General features: G+C 42.4%; 1 protein-coding gene across 4 annotated transcripts in view; it reads right to left on the bottom strand.

The window, feature by feature from the left end:
* Positions 1 to 22,778, bottom strand: part of ACSL5 (acyl-CoA synthetase long chain family member 5) — a 41,912-nt gene that overhangs the window by 14,661 nt on the left and 4,473 nt on the right. The window contains exons 2-6 of one of the 4 annotated variants that reach the window (XM_029932584.1): positions 10,845 to 11,028; positions 7,704 to 7,809; positions 2,755 to 2,819; positions 2,547 to 2,648; positions 833 to 932 (exon numbers count right to left, since the gene is read on the bottom strand). In XM_029932584.1, coding sequence (XP_029788444.1) covers positions 833 to 932; positions 2,547 to 2,648; positions 2,755 to 2,819; positions 7,704 to 7,809; positions 10,845 to 11,000 — 529 coding nt within the window. In that variant the 5' untranslated portion in view covers positions 11,001 to 11,028. Of the gene's footprint in view, positions 1 to 832; positions 970 to 2,546; positions 2,649 to 2,754; positions 2,820 to 7,703; positions 7,810 to 10,844; positions 11,029 to 22,778 lie in introns of those variants that run through there. The other 3 variants (XM_029932582.1, XM_029932581.1, XM_029932583.1) reach the window with 3 other exon arrangements.

Genomic DNA, 22,778 nt, shown 5'->3' with positions numbered 1-22,778 from the left:
TTATTTTGGGGAGGGGAGTAGGGAGTAGAAGAGAAAAGGGACAAATGGGATTTCAGCAAACACTTTATGATTCTAAATATTAGCATTTGCTTTGATAGTTGTTTGTAAAAATTTTTAAAAATTCTGATTATGTTTGTAGTTTTTTTTGTTTGTTTATGCTACTTTTATTTTTTATTTTATTTTTTTGAATCACCAAAGTTGACTTTTTTAGAAAATAGTAAAATCAAAGCTCTAAGTATAATCCATGTCTCTTAATTACTAATCCAGTGCTAATTTCTTTTTTTAATTATTATTATGTTTGTAGTTTAAATGGGTCTACTCACTCAAACTACTAGTTCTGAGACAGAAAGTATGATCTTGGATATGTGAAGGAGCTGTTACTTGACCACCGGACTTGTACTTATTTTTCTAGCAATGGTAATTTTTTCCTACAAATTCACCATGGACATTGGTACATGCTGGCTAACTGTATTGACTTGGATTTACAATAATAGAAATGAAATCAGAAGATTCATAGTGATTTAGTCAATTAAATGACTTAGTCACTCACTCTGTGACCTTTTATCCAGTGTGGCCAAAGTAAGGCATCTTATCTCTAAACTATAATGTCATACTATGCCACCTTGAACATTTCATTGAACCTTCTATCTGTGCATATCCCTGCTTGTGCTTTGGGTAATTGCCTTGTAAATTATATCCTCAGTAGTACAGGACAGGAAAGACTTGAACAAATTCTGGGCATAGCATTCCAAGTGTTCCAAGCAAAGCAGATATTGAGGAATTACTCAGCATGAGCACAGAATCAGGTTATAATGTAATAGCAGAGCTTTACCCTTGTTGACAATGTATATGATGGCTTCTGCTCCCAAGGTATCATACAGGGGGACGGCTACCATGGAGTACGTGTAACAAGCCAACTCAGAGATGATCCACTGTATGGAGAAAAGCTCCAGTAAGAACCAGAGAACACTTTGAAAAGAAAAAGTATTACTTCAGTCATTCAGCCAACAAATGCTTATTTGATGCCTTTGTATTAAAAGAAATCACGTGGGGACCTAGAGACTTCCATTGCTAATGGTGTTAGAGTACAGCTAACTAAAGGAGATAAGCTAGGCACAGAGCCAACTACTACACCAAGGACCAAAACACAAAGGTAGAAGTGCGGAAAGCTCTATCCATAAGAGGCACAATAACTCGCTTTAGGGTTTAAAGGAAGAAGAGATCACTTTTGGGGTGGGGTAAAGGCCATCTGGGACTACTTTGGGGAAAGTTATGGAAATTGGGCAGGGCTTTGAAGGACTGGTAAGATTTGGTTATGGAGGTGGAGGCAGAACAGGCATTCAGGGAAGAAGGAAGTAGATGAACAAAGATAGGATAGCACAACATCACTGTGTATACATCAAGAAGCATGAAGGTTAAGACAAAATGAATTGGAATGGTGGGTCAGAATCTGCAAATGGTGGGCCTTAAAGGTCACTCTAGGTGTTATGGACTGAGTTGTGTCCCCCACCATACCCCTCAAAATCATGTTGAAACCCTAACACCCAATGTGACTGCTTTTGGACACAGGGCCTTTAAAGAGGTAATAAATAAGGTCATAAGGGTGGGGCTCTGATCTGATATGACTGGTGTCCTTATAAAAGGAAGAGGAACCAAGGACAACAAAAAAGGCCATGGGAGGGCTCATTTTGAAGGCAGCCATCTGCAAGCCAAGAAGAGAAGCCTCAGTAGAAATCAAATGTGCTGACACCTTGATCTTGGACTTTCGGCTTCCAGAACCATGAGAAAATAACTTTCTATTGTTTAAGCCACCCAGTCTGTGATATTTTGTTGTGGTAGCCCAAGAAGGCTAATATACTATGTTTGGCATTAAGTTCCTAAATTAGAGTCAAGGATACCTCTTCTTACTGAGGCTGGGTGTAACAAAATTGAGTATGTAGATTCCCCTAAACATGCAGCCAGTGCCCTCTCAGCTTTTTGGTTAAGCAACTGGCTCTAGTAAGCATAGGACTTCCAACTATTCTGAAACCTACAAAGGCTTTCTCTAAGGATACTGGCTTAACGACCTAACTAAAGCTTGAGTCCAATCATTTTAATGTCTAATTCTGCTTTCAACTCGCTGTAGAAAGATGATACGGCGACTCTCAGTAGCAATGGTACCTTGTTTGATAAGTTCAAGTACAACATGAATGTTCTGATTCTAATACAAATGCTTCCCACTTTCTACAGTGTCCACAAGCACTTATTTGCCAGCCTCCGCAGCTTCCTTACTTTCTCCTCATATGGCAAAGACTGACTTAAAGTGAATCATAATGAGCTAAGAAATAAGAGAAATCTAATTACCAACTCAGATCATTAGGTATTCAACCAGGCATTAAGGAGGCCCTGAGCTAAAACTTTTTCCTGGAACAATATTTAAAGAATAGGAGGTTTTTAAATAGTTTTGGTAAGTCATCAGTAAATGTTAAGGTACTGGTTTGAAGGTGGGATTTAAGTCTTTAGACCTAGCCCCGGCTCATTTCTAAAGTTAATTTCAACATGGTTACCTCTGGCCTATTCTGAGAAAAGATGCCAATAAATTGGTCTGGTGAGCCCTCGTATCCTTTATGTAAGAGACAGGAACCCAGGTATTCTGCTCGATCAGACACCTGTGGAAGTGGGGAGGGGGCAAAACAACAAGAAAAGCAGTCAAGAGACCAAATTAGCTCAGACTACCACAGTAAGCATCTATCCAATACCATTGACATGACTTACCTGCTTGTAGGACAGCCACCTGTAGGGCTGGTTTGGTTTTCTATATCCCAAGCAAGGCCCATTGTCTAAAAATATAACATTAAAAGAAAATCAGCTCCAGTGCCAAATCCTTTGGATCATAGAAGGTAGAAGGGGATTAGGAAAAGACAAGACACAAAGAAGGAGAAATCCAGTAAGAATGTGAGCTATTCTTATGAAGGAAATTCAAAGGAGGAAGTACTCAGTTCCCAAAGGCAGAGGGAGTTTTACAAACTACATTTGGAACATTTAGGAAATGCATTCAAACATTCAGGGTGTTTTGGTGTTGGAATATGTGACCCCTACTGGGAACAGACATATGAAGAAAACTGGCAGGATGGACAACCCATATGATGTGAACAAGTAAAAGCCTACAAGTAAACGCCAAGAGCCTATATTGGAAAATCTCGAATTGAGCTTCCTTATAGTAAAAGACATGTATGATCATAAAAATTATAGAAAAAAAATCAAAATATGAGTTGTCAATGATTCCATCACCTAAACACCATTATTAACACTGACACTTATCTTAATAGTTCCTTTGTATAATTGTACAGGGTTGTGTTCATTCCACATATCTATTATGGATCCTGCTTCCTTCCCCCATTTGATTTAAAAATTCCCATGTTATCATGACTTCTCTATAGAGACTTCAGTGGCCTTTTTGGCCATCTGATGAAGGGGTCTACTGCAGATGAATTTATCTCATTGTGGGTATTTAGATTGTTTCCAAATTTGACACCTTAAATAATGCCATGATAAATATTTTCAAATCCTAATTTCAAGTTCAGAACATTTTCTTAGAGTCTCTGAAATGAAATAACTTGGCTGGGGAGGGCTCGGGGATTGTGGCGGTCAGAACATCTCAAGTTTTTGATACCCTGCCTCGCACTGCTAAACAGAGCAGTTGTGACAATTGACTTTTCTCCCACCAGTGATATTTCAAGTAGTAGACACTAAATAGTATTTTTTTTATCATACCTTCTGGTTTGATTGGCTTAAAAAGTTAGAACTTCAGTCTAAGTTTCTTTTTTTTATTTTTTAAATGTTTATTTTTAAGAGAGAGAGAGAGCACAGAGGCACATGAGTGAGGGAGGGGCAGAGAGACAGGTGGACAGAGGATCAGAAGAGGCTTCAGGCTTTGAGCTGTCAAGCACAGAGCCTGATGTGGGGCTGAACTCAAGAAATGTGAGATCATGACCTGAACTGAAGTTTGCACCGAGCCACCCAGGCACTCCCAGCCTAAGTTTCTTTAACAGCTATTCAAGTGGGACCTTCTCCCTTGTTTCATTTACTCTCTTAAATTGTCATGTGCTTAGCCTGTTTATAGAATGTCTTCTGAGATACTGAGGCTCATAAGGAACTATAGAAACTTCTATGCCCTTGTGCACACACACACACACACACACAGGTGCACACATAAACACACACACATACATTTGCCTTCAACATTTTTACAATTGTGTCACACATTTGGCAATAGAGGAATTAAGTTTCCAAAGAGCTAAAGTTTGGGAACTCCACTTGCTCGCTTTGAAAGCCTCAGAAGTGGTGTTGTCAAGCTAGTGAGCAATGCTAACTGAGAAGCCCCCACATCGAAGCCAGAAATAGAGTTATAAATTGAAAAGTGGAAGAGAGGAAAATGTTACCTAGAGGATCCAGCCAAATTGCCAAGAATAATTCAGATCTTACCAAAAGGAAGCACTCTGAGACAGAGTTACTAAGAAAATTCAGAGGTAAATCAGTGAACTTCCAGCCTAAGTGACAGAAGAAAAGGAGAAGAAAAGGGGAAGAAAGCCAGAAACAGAGAACCGCTGTGAATAGAGAGAGATTAAAAAATGAATGAGGAGACTGTCCACAGGAAACGGTTCTTTTTCTTGCTGCCGAAACAGCTGCACGACCTCTTAAGAAGTCAAGTCTCACACCGTAACTTTCCCAGAAGCAAGGCAAGGCCTGCTCTGCGAGCTGTTTACAGCCGCTCCTCCGTCCCAGAGAAGGCGCCTCCCGTGGTCTACCACTGGGATCCCTTGTATTAATATTTCCTCACCAGCGACAGCTAGCACCGATGTATGCTACTCTGTGCACATGGGTAACTACTATTGTCCCTAAGGCACTAAGCATCATGAAGGACCGGGGCAGTTTCTTCAAGCCCACTCAGTAAAAGAATGGTGATAAATGTGGAAAAACCATACTGCATCACATCGCTTCCCTAATGATGAACATTCTAGCAGAGGCCCACGGCCAAGGAACAGGTCAAATAATTGGCCCAGAGGGGCACCAACTGAAGTCTCATTAAACTCTGTGCCCTAATCAGCTTTAGCCTGATTAGCTGAAGTCCTGACCAGGCAACAGCCTCACCTTTGATTAGCTCTGTCCCTCTGTTCCAAGGTGTGGCTATTTACGAAGAGCCCACCAGTTAACAACTTCTTGGCCCTAAGCTAAGTAGAAGCGTAGTAGAAGGGGAACTGTGGCTCACAGAGCCGCTGAGAAGCTTTGTCAAAGATTCAGGTTCTTAGGTCTCACTGTGTGGAATTCTGATCTACTGCAATAGAGCAGGACTAGGGAAGCTGTAGTTTAAACACTGTCCATAGATGATTTGCAACAGAGACCACCTATTGGGTAGCAGTTAAAAGCGTATGTGAGGGCTGATGTATTCATTCCCACTTGGGACCAGATGTGTCATTTTCTGTTTCTCATGCCTGCTTACGTGAGAAACCCTCTTAGCTTTATGCTTAGTTTTAATTTAGTATTAAAACACATCTTTTACAAATTTTTAATGGTTTTTTATTTTAGTTTTGAGATAGACAAAGTGTGAGTGGGGAGGGGCAGAGAGAGAGGGCGAAGCAGAGTATGAAACAGGCTCCCGGTTCTGAGCTGTCAGCATAGAGCCCAATGTGGGGCTCAAACTCACAAACTGAGATCATAACCTGAGCCGGACTTGGACACTTAACTGACTGAGGCACCCAGGGTCCCCTTGAAAAACACCTTCTAAATGAAGTATCATATATGCCACTTATCATGTGCTAAATGGCTTGTTTCTAGTTACAATAACAACACAATGAAAAAACCTCACTAAAGAAAATTCTAAAAAAGAGAAAATTCTAGGGGTGCTTGGATGGCTCAGTCAGTTGAGTGTCTAACTCTTGATTTTGGTTCAGGTCATGTTTGTGACATCAAGCCCTGCTATCAGCACAGAGTCTACTTCGGAATCTCTCTTGTTCTCTCTCTGCCCCTCCCCCCACCAAAAATAAATAAATAAACTTTAAAAAAGGTGGAGGGCACCTGGGTGGCTTAGTCGATTGAGCTTCCAACTTCAGCTCAGGTCATGATCTCGAGGTTCATGGGTTCAAGTCCTGCATTGGGCACTGTGCTGACAGCTAGCTCTGAGCCTAGGGCCTGTCTTCAAAATCTGTGTCTCCCTCTCTCTCTGACTCTCTCCTGCTCACGCTTTCTCTCTCTCAAAAATAAATAAAACATTAAAAAATTGTAAAATAAAAAGAAAGAAAATTCCAAAGGAAAGTTTATTATATTAGTCATATTGTATCTAAAGTTGCCAAAAAGTAAAAAAATCTAATGGTTGGTAGGCAGTTTCCTTGTTATTTGCATGGAAGTCTAAATTAAGTGCTGACTTGGAGCCAGAAATACCAAATACCGTTCCCTTTGGAGCCTTCAGATCGAAGTTTTCTTTACAATAAGCCTTTCTTTGCCTGGAAGTGCAACTACTTTTTTAAAACACTTAAGAGCTGACTGAATATAAAAACAATCTAGTCAAACAGATTTCAGTATCAGCTGCAACATTTTCTAGTTCTGTCACCTTTGGAATGTCCCTGAACTCCAGAGTTTCTGTTTCCTCAGTTTTAAAAGTAGAGGTGATAATAGTTAATCCTTAAGGGTTAGGGGAGGTTAACAAGCCAGATGCCTGTAGTGTCTGTTGCACAATTTGCATTTGTCAGGAGTTGGCTATGAAATATTGCCATAGGTAAAAGGCAGAAGGGAAGCAGGGTTAGGAACTCACACAGGCAGGGGCCCCTGGGTGGCTCAGTCAGTTAGGCATCCGGCTTTGACTCAGGTCATGATCTCGTGGTTCGTGAGTTCGAGCCTTGCATCAGGCTCTGGCTGACAGTGCAGAGCCTGCTTGGGATTCTCTCTCTTCCTGTCTCTGTCTTCCCCTCCCCTACTAGTGCTCTCTCCTACTTATTCTCTCAAAATAAGTAAATAAACTGAAAAAAAAATGTCACACAGACAAACCTATGTCTGGATAAAATGTCACCAAAGACAACAGATGTAGGGAGAGCTATAAGCTGGTTGATTTTGAAAGGAAATTAGCGCGCCTTGCATTGTGTTCAGTAGTACAGATATAAATAGTGAGCCCTGATATGTGCCAAACGAATCTGCCAAAGTCCATGTGGTAGTGTTTCTAAGGAAGTTCAAAAGATAACTGCCTTCTGCGATACTAAAGAGTAGTGGCATGGATCAGGATCAGGGTCAAGGACACAGTACATCAGGAGCTCTGAATGCCAATTCTGGCTCATATGATGCATCTGTAAACTCAGGAAATTACATTTATGGAAATCCTGTTTGTGAACAAATCTAATGTACCAGTGAGCTAATCAAAACACTTTCCTCCACATTATTGTCAACCCTTTACCAATTTGCCAGGGAAGTCCTCTTTGTGTTAAGTAAGAAACAGATTCAGAGAGGCAAAGTGATTTTGCACAAGGTCACACAGCAGGAAATGGAAGAGCTTGGTTTCAATCTCAAGTGTGTCCGACAGTGTCTAGGCCCCATTCTGATGCTATGTCCCTGCATTTTGTATGTCATCATTCTACTCAGACTACCACTAGGTTTAAGAAGTGAGACCAGGGAGAAGAGGTATGCAACACGGCCGCACATTGGTCTTCCCACAATCAAGATTAGACTGCCAGGCTTACCAGACACAGCAAGTCCTCTTTGGAAAACTTCATACAGCGTCCTGGCATCTGAGAAGTAGTACTGCGAGTCATTGTCCTTCTGGCCAGCACCCTTCCGTGCTCCTCCCTAAGACACAAGACCAAGTTGAGGCCAAGCATGAGTCTCCCTCACCCTTTCCAAACCACTATGGGTTGCATTGAAGAAACCATATGTACTGAACACTGAGGTCACAGGAATACCCCCTTTATTATTGAATGAATTTTTACATCTCTAAATTGTAGTATCTCTACATTATAGAAATCTGGTATATGTCACAGTTACATTTTTGGCACTCTCCTCCAACCCATCTAGACACACACACACACACACACACACACACACACACACACAGGAGAGATAATACTATAATTTTATATTTAAAAAACCATACCAAGTTTAAACCTCTATCAAATGCATACTATGTTCTGGCACTGTGCAAATACTGTAGATGCAAAGTGAGTTAAGACAACATCACTGTCAGCATCTTATACATGAGAGTCTATGGAGTGGAGGGAGGTGAAAAAGGAAAACATGAAGCTACAATACTCTGATGTACACACTGTAATACCAGTGCACATTCTGGGAGATGATAATGTAGAAAGGTTGCAAAGAAATAATACTTAATAGAGACTTTGAAGATAAGTAAGCATTTACCAAAAAGTTTTAAGGTAATTTTATTCTTAGAATTAGGTATTTCTTAAAAAAATTTTTTAATGTCTATTTGTGTTTGAGAGAGAGAGAGAGAGAGAGAGAGAGAATGAGAATAAGAGGGGAAGGGACAAGAGAGATGGAGACACAGAATTCAAAGCAGGCTCCAGGCTCTGAGCTGTCAGCACAGAGCCTGCTATGGGGCTCAAACTCACGAGCTGTGCGATCATGACCTGAGCTGAAGTCAGGGGCCCAGCAAATGGAGTCACCCAGACTCCCCTACCAAAAAGTTGTAGTTTGATAACTTTAGTAGAGAGGAGGAGGAGAGGAACAATTCAGAGTGAAGGAACGGTCTGAATGAAGACACAGAGGTGAGAAGACACATTGCAAAGCCTGGTGGACAGCTGGAGAGCAAGGTATTAGAGGAAGAGGGATGGTAATACTGCTAGGGACATGCCTAGAAAGGTCAGCTGGAACCACAGGATCAGGCCCTGATGAGGATCCTGGAGAAGCAGCAGGAGCTATAAGCATGGTCTAACCCTCACGTAAATGAGAAAGGACTAGGCATGAATTAAATAAAACATTTAAAAATGTTAGTCACTACTGAGAAAAGGGCCAAAAAAGGACAAGGAAACACATGAGGCTATAACAAGAGATCTAACTTAGTCTATAGCATCAGGGAAGATTTCCAGGAGATGTCACAGTATATCAAGAGGTCAATAACAAAGTTCTCTGCCTAGTAAAGGAAGATAGGGTTTTACTGTTTGTTTACAAGGAGGATGAAAGAAGGAAGAAGGAAAGAGGATTCAGACTCAACTTCTGGCAACTGAATGAGAAGAGATGCATCTGAGATAGAGCAGAAGGGGCAACAGGAAAGTGTGTGTGTGTGTGTGTGTGTGTGTGTGTGTGTGTACGCACGCATAAGAGAGAAGGTATGCAATAAAGAGACTTGTCGAACTTGAGTGTCACTGAGATGGACTAGAACTGGGGAGACTTCAGAACTAGAAAGTGAGATTCAGGTGTCATAACCTTTTAGGCACAATTTCAAGTCATGAAAGAGAAATTTTCTCAGCTGGGGATTGGCAGACTATACTCCGGGGCCGTATCTGACTTGTCATATGCTTTTGCAAATAAAGTTTTCTTGGAACACAGCATGTTCACTCATTTACATGCTGTCCGATGCTTTCATGTTACAACAGCAGAGTTGAGTAGTTGCAACAAAGTCCATATGGCCCGCAAACCCTGAAGTACTCACCATCTGGCTTTTATAGAGCCTGTTTGCCAACCCCTACGTTAAAGGAGTCAAGAGATGGTGAGCTGGAAACTCTAGATAAGGGGAGGAAAGAAGCTAAGTGACAAAGACTATCTTGGACTTAGGAAGAAATCTCACTGAAGGATATTTTGAAAGACAAAAAGAGAGGTTTTGAGAAAGATGAATTCTTAAGTCAACTGGGAGGAAGGCTGAATCACTGACTTTTTGAAGGTAAGTTATGAGTGATCCAGAAGACTTTGGGGAGATGGAAGGAGCACAGGTTAGATCTCAGTGGGTTAATGTTCAGAAAAGGAAACCAACAGACTACTCTTAAAGAACTCTGGTGGAAAACAGGAGAAGTGAAAGGAGGAGGTGGTGCGAAGCTCCTGGATCAGCAGCACAGGAAGATGTCAACGAAGAAGGTTCAAACATCCCAAAATAAAAGTGGAGGTGGTGGAGCGTGGAGGCACCTTGTAATGAGATTCTTGAGTAGAGGAAAGAAGTTTCTGAAAAGATCAGAGAGGGTTAGCCTTATAAGGGAACAAAAATGCTTTCTTCTCTGAAAAAGAATGCACATGAAAAACGATGAAGGGAACTTTCTAGGAGCCCTGTCTTTGCTCAGAGAGGCAGGAAGCCGTGCAATTTGCTGGAGTTGGGGGATTGAGGGGAAAAGCCCACTTGAGCTTCTGCCAATTTTAAGAATGAATATGAACTCAAAGTCAGAATTTAACTTAAGGAAATAACTTCTTTGTCATTCTCAGATATTGAGTGTCTCAGTGAAAGCTTTCTCCTACCACCAACACTCTGGCTCTATGAACTAGACCATAGGTCAGCAAAACTTTTCTGTAGGTGGCTAGAGACTAAAGACACTGGGCTTTGTGGTTTACATCTCTTTTCTTTTTTTTTTTTTCAACAGCTCTTAAAAAATGTAAAAAGCATTGTTACCTGGCTAGTTGTGCAGATAAAGGTGGATTTTGCCCACGGGCTGTAGTTGGCCAACCCTGTTCTAGATTACTGGCATCCTAAAACCTAGCTGTGGTTTTATTGTTGTTGCAAAAGAAAGTATGCTAGTAATAGAACCTGAAATCTGCAGATGTTCTGGTGATTGTTCACCCTAAAGGTTTACTCTCCATTGCTATACCCTGTTCTTCTCCTGAGTTTTCCCAAGGCCTTGGATTACAGTTTGTGTTTGATCAAACTAGAAAGAGGATTGGTAAGTTACCTCGATTCCCACCGACTGGTTGTTCAAATCCACAAGAGGGAGGACTGGCTGAGGTCTATTGATCAGCCACAGGAAGACGGCGGTTCCGAAGGTCAGGATGCAGATGAGTGCGGGAGTTGGAAGTGGGGAAAACAAGAAGTTAAAGATAAAAAGCATCTTTGTGAATAGCAGCGGGAATTCAGGCCTTAAAAACAAAAAGGAAAAGAAGAAAGAAAAAGTTAGAGGAAATGGCCGTGTTTTTTTTTTTTAACCCCGATAGTTATGTTTACAAAAGGACACACAGACGCTCATGTGCACTTCTAACCCTCCAAGAAACCAGAGGATTCTGTCTTTAGGGACAAAATTTCTCCTACTGTTTACTTTAGGAAAGTTAAAAATAATAGAATGCATTCTCCACCCCTCCATGACTAGACTGTGCTCCCTCAAGGCAGAAAGGATCAAAGGAAACAGGCTAATCATTTCCTAGACAATTTTGCAAAAACGACTGCCCTTTTACTTTTGGCCCAACAGGGCCTAGAGGAAGCCTTTCTGGATCCAACTTAAGCCGGTAGTCAGAGGAGGGCACTGTGGAGAGCTTCCCCTGCCCAGTCAGACCGGGGGTCAGGAAGGACTCTTCCGGCTGGGTTTCCCTAGTACAAAACACACAGAAGAGGGAGACTCTCTAGAGGTGACACAATAGATTTTAAAACTCAAGCGTTCCGCATGGAGGACATTTATTTCCTGCAGACCAGCTATGCCCTGTGCATTGCTCTTTCTTTCTTTCTTGAAGCATCGGGAGAGCCTCAGGGATCAACAGCATCTCAGCTTGCTGTGTCCAATGTCCTCTCCTCCAGGGGGACTTGGAGAAATGATTTTTACTGGAGGCAATGTTAGCCAGGGAAATGAAAAGGGTGTTAGAAAATGCACCTGACACCCGGTAGCCAGTGAGCACTGAAGATTTAGACCAGGAAGAGATCTCAGGGACCTGAGAGCAGCAAAGCTTTTTCCCCAACCCAGCTTTTCTTGTAGCTTCCAGTGATGTTCGGCTTCCCACTGCTCTAGGACGAGCTAGTGTTTGGGCAGGCCCTAGGAATTTACTCTGGCTGAGGCCATCTCTTTCATCTCTTGCCTCTCAGCTTTCAGACTGGGTTATTTGCACGAGTCATGGAATTTAATCCAACCAATGTCAAGACGTAGCATTTTACAGATAAGAAAATCAAAGCTGCCAGGGGTAAAGTGACTTGTCAAAGTTCACTCAAAATATCCTTCTGCCGCTTCCCCATTAAAATCTCTAAAACCCCCTCTTTCCTCCCGAGTCTAGCTTTGGAGTTCAAAAAGACTGGAACCATAGAGGTGACAGCAAAAGAAAGTCAGAATTTGTGTTCTTCAAAGTTTACTGCAGTGTCCTATGGAACAGTACCTCAGAGATGAGACCAGACATTCCCACTTAAAATCGGGAGAACAAAGCAAGTCTGATAAAAAGTTTCATCAGATCAAGATCATAGTTGCCCTGAGAATTTTGGGGCTGCTGCCACGAGCTGGCACCTGGAACTTTCTCCCTCCACCCCGAACAAAGGCTAACTGAGCCCAGGAATTGTGTGTGAGAGCGGCGTGGTCACAAGACTCCTTCAGCCACCTTGGCATTTTTCTGCTCCCTGGCTGGCAGAATTTGGAGCAGTCCCTCTCCATTTTATGGAGGAACATGGAACTTCCAGACACTGGGATGACCGTCCCCAACTCCTTGGTGTCACCTACACTGTGTGTAGAGGAAAAGAAAAAGGAGACAAAACAAAAACAAAAGCAAGGCCCTACAGGCGGTAGGTCACGTGAGGACTGGTGGTGCCATGATTCTGAGCCCTAGGATTTTAGAATCGAGCCTTTCCTGGACTTGTGAAGTGGCACTCTGGGAGACAGAATGAGTTCAAGAGGCAGCCACTCCAGGTGGGGAAGCGGGGCCGCCCCGGGGGAAATGATGAAATTGACAGGGCAGGTAGCAGAGCTGAAGCAAGGAGAGACCTGCTCTGTGCTCACCATTCCTGCCTCCGCCAGCCCTTCCCCTGAGGTTGGGGACACTGCCACAAGTCTAGTATCTTCTGATCTGGAATTCGCTTCTCTGCGCTCATCTTACCCTCGAATTAAAAGATTCTTACCTCACTCCCCTTCTCAGCTATGAGAACAGATTGTCACCCTGGGGCGGCAGATTTACATTTTAACAAGAGACTTTGCCAACATGGTCTTCAAAAGAAGGGCTAATGGTGAAATTTCTGTTCCAGGTGGCAGTGGGGGATGCAGGGAGGAGGGAGGTCAGATAGGTTGGCAGGTAGCATGGGGGTGGGGGAGGGAGATGCAGAACCCATGACCAGTCCAAAGTCAGCACCGGGCTGGTGGTTACCACGCAGTAAGGTGAGTCCGTGGTCACTAGATTATCAGACTTTGTTCTTCTGAGAAAACCTAGAACACTGGATATTTGTAAATCCTCAGTTTTAATCATTGGCTCAAGTAGTAAGAGTCTGGTATAAGATCAACAAAAAGACATCTGGATTAATCTGGGCCATGGTCTGTCAATTCTTGAGCCTTCCTTTTGGACATACTGTACTCACACAGCCCACAGATATGGTGAGACTGGCAACTTCGTTACAAACAAAGGAGATGATTACAAATGCCAAGGCCACAGCTTCAGGAGAATGAAACACCTTGCTTAAGTTGGCAGGGGACTTTATTTGCAGAAGACACTGAAAAAGAGATATTTGTTAAGTGAAATAGCTTACTCACTTGTTTGCTATTGCAAATCAGGTATTGAACTCAATTAGGATATACGTAGAATATCAGCCAGTTCCTCTCTGCTTCTCCACGTTTTTTAAAGCTTATTTATTTTGAGGGGGGTGCGGGGCTGAAGCGGCCAAAAGAGAGGGAGACAGAGAATCTCAAGCAGGCTTCATGGTCAGCCTGACGTGGGGCTCAAACCCACGAACTGAAGCGTGAGATCATGACCTGAGCTGCAACCAAGAGTTGGACGCTTAGCCAACGGAACCAGCCAGACACCCAGACACCCAGCAGCATGTAGGACATTCATGATGTTGTACAACCGTTGCCTCTAGTTGGGTCCAAAACATTTTCATCACCCAAACAACCCCCAAGTGCCCATTAAGCAGTTATTCTCCATTCCCTCTCTACCCATCCCCCACCCCCACCCCAGCCTCTGCAACCACTGACATACTTTGTTTCTATGGACTTACAAATTCGTAATGTTTTATATAAATGAATCATGTATATGGGACTCTCACTCAGCATATTTTCTAGGTTTTTCCATGTCATAGCATATACCAGTACTTCATCTCTTATGACTGAATGACATTCCTTTGCAGAGAGAGATATTTTACAAAATCATCCATCAGTTGGTAGATATTGGGGCTGTTCCTGCAGTTTAGGTATGGTGACCACTGCTATGAACATTTGTATGCAGATTTTGCTTGAATACCTATTTTCAGTTCTTTAAGGTAAATACCTAGAGATGGAATTACTGGGTCACATGGTAATTTTACATTTGAACCTTTTGAAGAACCACCAAAATGTCTTCCGCAATGGCTGCACCATTCCCAACAGCAACAGAAGGTTCGGACTTCTTTATATCCTCACCAACACTTGTTATTTTCTGGGGTTTTTGATAATAGCCATCCTGATAGGTATAAAATGGCTCCTCATTGTGGTTTTGCTTTGCATTTCCCTAATGATGTTGAGCATCTTTTCATGGGCGTATGGACTATTTGTATTTATTCTGTGAAGAAAGGTCTATTATAGATAGTCCTTCACTCATTTTTAAATTGGGTGGTTTATCTTTTTGTTGTTGATTTATAAGATTGCTTTATATATTTTGGATACTACCCCCTTATCAGATATATGATTTGCCAATATTTTCTTCCTTTTTTTTTTTTTTTTTTTTTTTAGTAGGCTCCATGCCCAACGCAGGCCTTAACTCATGACCCTGAGACTGAGTCAGATGCTCTATCAACTGAGCCACCCAGGCACCCCTGCTTCCATTCCATAGTCTTGATAGCCTTCTTAATACATACACATCTTTCTAACTTTATGATGCTAGTGACAGAGAAGATTTGCAACTATATCATGTCATTCTTTCCTTGTTCAGTTACAAGGAGAATGAGGGCCTAAGAGCTGGTAAAACCTTTAGGCTACGCCGCTCCTGAACTGGGAAGCTCTGGTTCCCATCTTACCCTTTAGAATCCACTACAACTTGCAGATTATGTTCAAGTAAATAATAAGAAATGCTACCGTCTTTTTTGTCACATGTCCTTTGTCACTCAAGTTACAATTCTGGTTCAGTCATTCCATGGAACCTCCCACAAGCAGTTGATGTGGTGGCATTTCCTTCTCTTTATATCACTATTTGTGAAAGAATGGGGTAGGGGAGACTGTGATGGTGGGAAAGAGGAAAGAGAGCTGTTACACTGTATGTAGGCGCTCCTGTTCTAGTTCTTCTACAGATCGTTGAACGAGCCATACAATACATCAGGATAGCCACTGGTGGAAGGCTGCCTTCACTTTTTGACATGATGATAGTGACATGCCATAGCCCCATACACTAGGATGTCCATTTGTCCCCAGTCCTCCCCCTTGGTTCACTTCAGGGTCTACCCCTCCTCTGTGGTACGGAGTCATTCATCTCCAGGCTCCTGACACAGTTAATTCCCAAGTTAGCTGAAGGATACCTTCTGCCTTTATACCTGCTTGCAAGCTCCCAGGACCAGCCTCGGTGCCTAGGTTAGGAACACCCCATATTTAGCTCTGAGTTTTGCTCCTTTCAGGATGTGGGCCACCATTTCTTCATTACGTCTCATTTTCGGTGAATGAAGTCCCTATATGGATCCTTCTACTATTCTAGTTTTTGGTCAACTATATTTACTGCTATGAAGCTTTCAAGTTATCCCTTTAGCCTACAAATAATGTTTGTTTTGTAGTCCCTTTCTTTTGAACAATTTTACTTTTCCTACATAATTTCAGCTTTCCAACCATAAGTCAATTGCCTTCAAGCCTCTGTATTTGCTCTTCCCTTTGCCTGAAACACTATTCTCCAGATCGTAAATAGTGTGTATGTATTGGTTGGGCCTCAACTCAAATGTCACTTCCTCAGAGACTTACTCTCTCTGATCACCCTATTTAACATTGCCCTTTCCACTCCAGTCACTACCACGAAACTTTGCTTTCTCTTCTCCATGATACTGTTCACTATCTGAAATAGTCCTAGTCCCTTATCATCCATTGTCCCTACTGAATTGATGTTCTCATTAGAACAGGGATTTTTGTTTTGCACACGTTTGTATCTCCAATGACTCCATCATTTCTGGCACATAGTTAGCTTTTGATGAATGGTTCTTGAATAATCAGTTTTCTGGTTCAGAATTGTTTGCTATAAATCCTGTTAGCCCACATTTCCCTTCGTAAAACTCAAAGTCCCAACTCTTAGGTCATCAAAAGTCACTCTGGCCAATATTGAGATGGATACTCCCAGATCAATATTTGGTGTAGTATTGGGTTAGGGACAGTAGGAGGTGAAAAGAAGGCATGTATAACACATATCCAGGACTACTCAGGATGAGGGTACACCTATGAGCTTGAAAGCCTGTACAGGATGAATCTTATCAGACGAACTAATCTACAGTAGTAAGTAAGCAGGAAATCCAGCCTGAAATAAATCATTGTGTTACCCCATGTTTCTGGAATTCAAAGAACAATAAGACAAATCATCTTTGCTTTTAGGCCTAAAGAACTAATTATTTTCTGTGCAGTAATGAGATATAAATTGCAATTATAAGCTTTTGGGGGGGAATCTACCTTCTAGAAAGTGTTATACTAATTCAAATTTAATTGGTTTCTCTGTTCCCTTACATGTATGGACTCATTCTGTGGTGATAGCTCATTAAAAGGGAGACCAGACTCCCCAGGTTCTTATACCCAATTAATTAACACATTCTTCTGTATTGAATCACTTAGTTTCTTCTAGGGACTAGGTCACAAGTCTTTACAACTCATAATGACTCCAAAGGGGCCTGTGTGTTATTTAGGAGGCTGTATATGTAAGCTTTGGCTTCTTAGGTGGGCTTTAAGTCACCTGCCCAGTCTCCATTGTTATTTCCCTAAATCCCTGTCACCTCCAACTTAGGAAGCCTCCATCTCAGTTCTTAACCACATTGTTAATATTTCTAGACAAATTCCAAAGTAATGGCAAAAGGTCAGTAGAACATTACAAACAAGTAGCTTCACGAACATGAACATGAAGCAATATGCATTCTATTTCAAGACCCTTCACCCAGAATCTTCAGAGGTTGGAGCTAAGGGTTTTCTACCTTTTTTTATACCAGTTTACTCTTCTGTGTCAAATGTAGCTTTTTGCTTTTGAGAAATAAAAGGTAACAGGATTTGAAATGATTGTCTTGTTTCTCAAATAGTGAAGAGTCAGAGAGAACCCTGGTATGGAAAATTCTGACTTCTAAAGAGGGTAAACCTCAGCTACTCAGGCGATTTAAAATGATGCAAAAATCAAAAGGGTCAGCATTCAGTTATATCAGAGATAAAATTTTTTGTCATATTTCCCAATTAAAAAAAAAAAACAGTTGAGAGGAGAATCCTAAAAACTCTCTAAGGAAATAAGAGGCAATTAGAAGCCATGAAATACTGCAATAAGGTGGTCAGTTTCCAAATCAGTAGCTAGAAAGTCAATAGCTTTCTTTTACTTCATGCAAATAGCTAATTCAAAAATAATGGGGGAAAAGCCATTCACTATAGCATATATAAGAATAAATGTATCTAGACATGAAATGCAACTCTAACAAGAACCAACAGAATTACTTGGGAAATAAAAATTGATCCTAAAGTTCACCCAGAGGGCCACCTGGGTGGCTCAGTCATTTAAGGCTACCCCTTTGGCTTAGGTCATGATCGTGGTTCATGAGTTTGAGCCCTGTTATCAGGTTCTGTGCTGACAGCTCAGCTCCTGGAGGCTGCTTTGAATTCTGTGTCTCCCTCTCTCTCTGCCCCTCCCCTGCTCACACTCTGTCTCTCTCTCTCTCTCTCTCTCAAAAGTAAACATTAAAAAATTTTTGAAAAATAAAGTTGACCCAGAAAAATAAAGATTAATAAGAGCCAGAAAAAGATTTTTTTAAAGTTTATTTGTTTATTTTGCAAGCAAGCAAGCATTGGCAGGGGTGAGGTGGAGAGAGAGGGAGATTGAGAATCCCAAACAGGCTCCATGCTGTCAGCATGAGCCCAATGCTGGGCTCCAACTCACCAACCATGAGATCATGACCTGAGCCAAAATCAAGAGTTGGAGGCTCAAAAGACTGAATCACCCAGGCATCCCAAGAGTCAGAAAATTTTTGAAAAATAACAGCAATTAGTGTTGGAGGGGATGGGGGGGGCAGAGTTCAACGTTACCAAATTCGCTTACCATAGAGCTAGAAAAGTTTTCTATTGATCATGAATAGACAAAACTATGTAACAAAATAATTCTGAAATCCCCAGCGGATATATTCACAGATACTAAATTGCATTTTAAATAAAGATAGATTTTTTTTTCCACTTAGAAGTATTGAGACAACAGTTTCGCCATTCAGAGAGAAGACATAAAGCTGCTGAGTGTCTTACTCCTACAACAAAAGTTAGTTCAAGATGGACCAAAGACTTAAATATGAAACAGGGACAACCGTAAGAGTATTTGAGGATAAAAAGTATGAGAGAATGTTTTCTATTTCTAATCCTGATATGAAGAAGACTCAAGACAGACACAAAGCCTAGAAGCTATAAATGAAAATGTTGGCAAGTTTGCTTACATAAAAATTTTAAAAATATTTGCCTTGCAGGAAAGACACCAGAGACAAAGATAAACTAGGAAAAGTATCAAATACTTTGGCTATCTAAAGAGCTCATTTCCTCAATAAGGAATGCTTAGAAGTCAATGAAAAACAAAACGCAACACCATAAAACAAAAAGCAAAGGTCAAGACCAGAATGGACACAGCAAAACATTATTTATGAGAAAGACATTCGTCTTTGCTTATCATTGAAAACAAGACAAATTTAAATGAAATGTCTTTTCCCCCACCCATAAGAGTAGCAAAGATGAAATAGGATAAAATGCGCCGTCAGTCAGTGAAATGTAAATTAGGTGCAGTCTCTTTAGGGATGTGCTCATTGACTTCTACCACAATTTAAAACGTGTGCCCTTTGACCTAAATGAGGGAAACATCATTTCAATAAAACATATCGCAAATGGCTGTTCAAGGTACTGGTTAGGAATGTGGGCTCTGAGTCAGATTACTTGAGGCCATACCCTGTGTGAACGTCTTTGTTACCTGGGTTAGATAAGCTCTGTGTGGTTTCTTTAAAAAAAAAAAAAAAATTTTTTTTAAATCTATTTCCTTTTGAGAGAGAGAGAGAGAGAGAGAGAGAGTGTGTGTGTGTGTGTGTGTGTGTGTGTGTGTGTGTGTGCGCGCAAGTGAGGGAGGAACAGCGAGAGAGGGAAACCCTGAATCCAAAGCAGGCTCCAGGCTCTGAGCTGTCAGCACAGAGCCCGATGTGAGACTCAAACTCATCAACAGTGAGATCATGACCGGAGCCAAAGTCAGATACCCACTGACGGAGCCACCCAGGTGCCTCTGTGTGGTTTCTCATCTGTAAAATGACAACAAAAATATCTTCCTTATGATTAAAGGAGTCAGTGTACCTTGAAAGTACTTAGAACAGTGCCCAGTGCATAGGCCCAAGCATTAGCTATTCCATTCATCATTGTTATATCTAAAGAATTTATTTTTATAATGCCAGAGATCAGGAAAGCCTAACTTGATAGGAGAGTAACCAAATTCATTAGAGCACTTTCACACAGTGTACTCTTGGCAGGTATTATAAATAAAACAGATCTGTACATACTGATATGGAAAGAGCTCTATGATAAATTACCAAGCAGAAAGAAAAACATACACTTGGACAAATGATTATGTATTTGTGTTCCTGAAAGTATATTCCTCATATGAAAGGATCTATAGAAGAAGAGAAATCACTAATGGATTTCCCCGAACATTTTGAATATTTGATCGTTCAGCCAAGAGAGATTTAGGGGCTTGACTGCATATTGGCATCATTCCAGGTGCTGGGGACAGAGCAGTGAAAACCCTACCCTCGCGGGGTTGTACTTTATCAGGGAGTTTGACAAGTCTGAACAACAACTAGATTATATAGTATACGGAATTTTTTTTTAATTTTTTAAATTTTTTTAAAATTTATTTTTGATACAGAGAGAGACAGAGCATGAGAGGGGGAGGGGCAGAGAGGGGAGGAGACACAGAACCGGAAGCAGGCTCCAGGCTCTGAGCTAGGTGTCAGCACAGAGCCTGATGAGGGGCTCGAACCCACGAACGTGAGATCTGACCTGAGCTGAAGTCAGAGCCTTAACCGACTGAGCCACCCAGGCGCCCCAGTATACGGAATTTTAAAAAACAGAATCAGGAAAGAGGATTGTAGAGAGCAGGGGGGTAAGTTGTCAAGTAAGTCTCATCAAGAAGGTAACTTGAGAGTAGGCACTGTTTAATCTGAAATACGCGTGCTTCAAAACAAAACAAAATAAAAAACAAACACAAAACCAAGAGCTCCACATGACCCCATGTCTGACTGAGGCAGCTGACCTAGAAAGTTCTACCACCTCGGTTGGTGACATTTCACGTGAATGTGCCTGAGAATTCAGCCTCGGCTTTGTTTCTGCAAGCGCAGCCTTCCCACCACCAAAGCCACACCGAACACGGCCGTTCTGAGCACTCATGCTGTGTGCAATCCTCTTAGCCACAGAGCGCACCGGTTTGCACAGCAGCGCTGCGGGTGGAAACATTTTTCATTCATTTCTTTAGCAGATAAAGAGAGCAAAGGTGAAGTTTGAGTCACAGGGCCAAAAGGGGCCCTGAAAGGGCATCTTTCAACATTTACTGCAAGGAGCTAGAAGAGAGGCTGGCGTAAGATCCTGACCTATGAGACGGCAGTTGACTTTCCAGCCAGTTACTGGTGCCCAGGTGCTCAGGCCACCACTCACACTAGCTTTCTCCAGCAAGGAGTGCCAAGTCACTGGGCACAGATCGCGTTCTCCATCTGGGGCCTGGCATACAGAGTGCTCGGAGGCACATATGCCAGGTGATGTCCCCAGGCAGACGGCAAAGGGCCTCCTTATCTCCAGAGGGTCAGGCAGGACAGAGCAGGGAGGTATTCCCAGAGGGGATTCCAATGAAATCCCAGGGGGTGACTGAGCAGTCATTTCCACACTACAGAAAGATTATGTGAGGAATTAAAACAGGAAAGGGATATCAAGGTCACAGGCCTTGTTCTCCCCAGCCCAAATGCTCGGCCATATCCAACAACTCCAACTTGTAAGGCGGCTGGCAGGGGGTGGGGGATAGGCTTGAAGGAGTTTTCCTGGTCTACGAGCAAGCATACCATAAATAAAACAGGAGGTTTTTGATGAAGATCCATTGTAACATCTATGCTGCTGAATCACACAGGGAATGTTCCAGGAACCAGGCTCAGGAGGGTTGTACGAATTGGAGGAGGCTCAGTTCTCTCCTGGGGTTTGGGCCTCAAAAAAGCCATCTATGACTCAGTGGACACCTTGGCTGTGAGTGCTCCCAGCCAGTGGCTGTCTGAGCCTTCAGATTCTACTGCACCCAGCACAGTGCCTGACGCACAGCAGGAGCCCTCTAGGTCCCCATGAGTCTCCTGTTTCTTTTGCTCACCAATGGCACAAGTTCAGAGGAGAGAACTAGGGAGTAACATCTCACAAAGGAAACAAGTTCCAGGCCTCTGTCCCACAAATACACTTGCTTGACAAGTGTCACTCCTACACACACAGATGGGGCGGATGTGGCTGAGCCCTCCTCAGAAGCACCACAGCGAGGGGCCACTTGCCGTGGCACAGACAACACCAAGCAGCTCGACCCAAAGGACCTCGAGGGTCACTCATTCTACAAGCATTTGAATAGTTGAGCACCTACTACATGCCAGGCAGTGTGTTCAGCATGCACAAAGCACACTTGCACTACATAGTCAAGTAGGAGGTAAAGCCAGTTCCCCAGACAGTAAACAAATGCTCAATGGCATACACCGCAGGCTTGGCAGCATCTGGTGGACTGGGGTAGTACATGTGGCAAGAGATGGATTTACCCTCTATACTTTATTTATAAAATTACATATTTAGTTTTTAAAATGAAAACAAAGGTCTTGGACCAACTGTGTGTCCAGCACTCTGCCATGTGCAGAGGGACACGTAGAAGAGTTACCTCCTGCCATCTGGAGACTTATGGGTCTACTGAACGCACTTACAGAAGGATTCAGTGTGGGAGACACTAGTGTAAACTGGATTAGGTGAAGGTAGCTGAATGGAACACTAGACTTTTAAGGACATGTGGGTTTTGATCCCCTAAGTTTACCGCCAACAGTCTCATTCCAGGGTCAATCAAGAAGGATGACCCCACCAGTTAGACCAATGGCTAATGAGTTCCCAACTAGCATTCTAACCACGGTTGCTGTCACCAAGCTATCTTTCTCAGCTATTGTCTCTGTCCCTCCATTCATTTTTTTTTTCCCAAGGAGAGACAAGGCGTCACATTAGGTTGGATAAACCTAAGTGGAAGGAGAGGAAGGGGGAACACCCAGATGTGGGGGCAGAGGGAGAGTAGGACTAGAGGCACTGACATGGGACAAGCATGATATCTGGGGAAGGGAAGTAGTGAAGGGGTGTTTCTGATGGAGGTAGAGGATCCAGCCTTAGTTGAAAGGGAGGTGGGGGAGAAAAGCCTCCAAGAAGGCTGAAAGTGACAGCATCTGGGGCCAGGTGAAGTCATTTCAGTTCACAAATACCATAGAGCTCTAAGGTGCCAGACCTTTCCCTGTTGAGCTGAGTAGTATTTAA

The sequence above is a fragment of the Suricata suricatta genome, chromosome 2, assembly GCF_006229205.1.
Source record: "Suricata suricatta isolate VVHF042 chromosome 2, meerkat_22Aug2017_6uvM2_HiC, whole genome shotgun sequence".
In the NCBI taxonomy this organism is placed as follows: domain Eukaryota; kingdom Metazoa; phylum Chordata; class Mammalia; order Carnivora; family Herpestidae; genus Suricata; species Suricata suricatta.
This window is presented reverse-complemented; position numbering and strand designations above follow the sequence as displayed.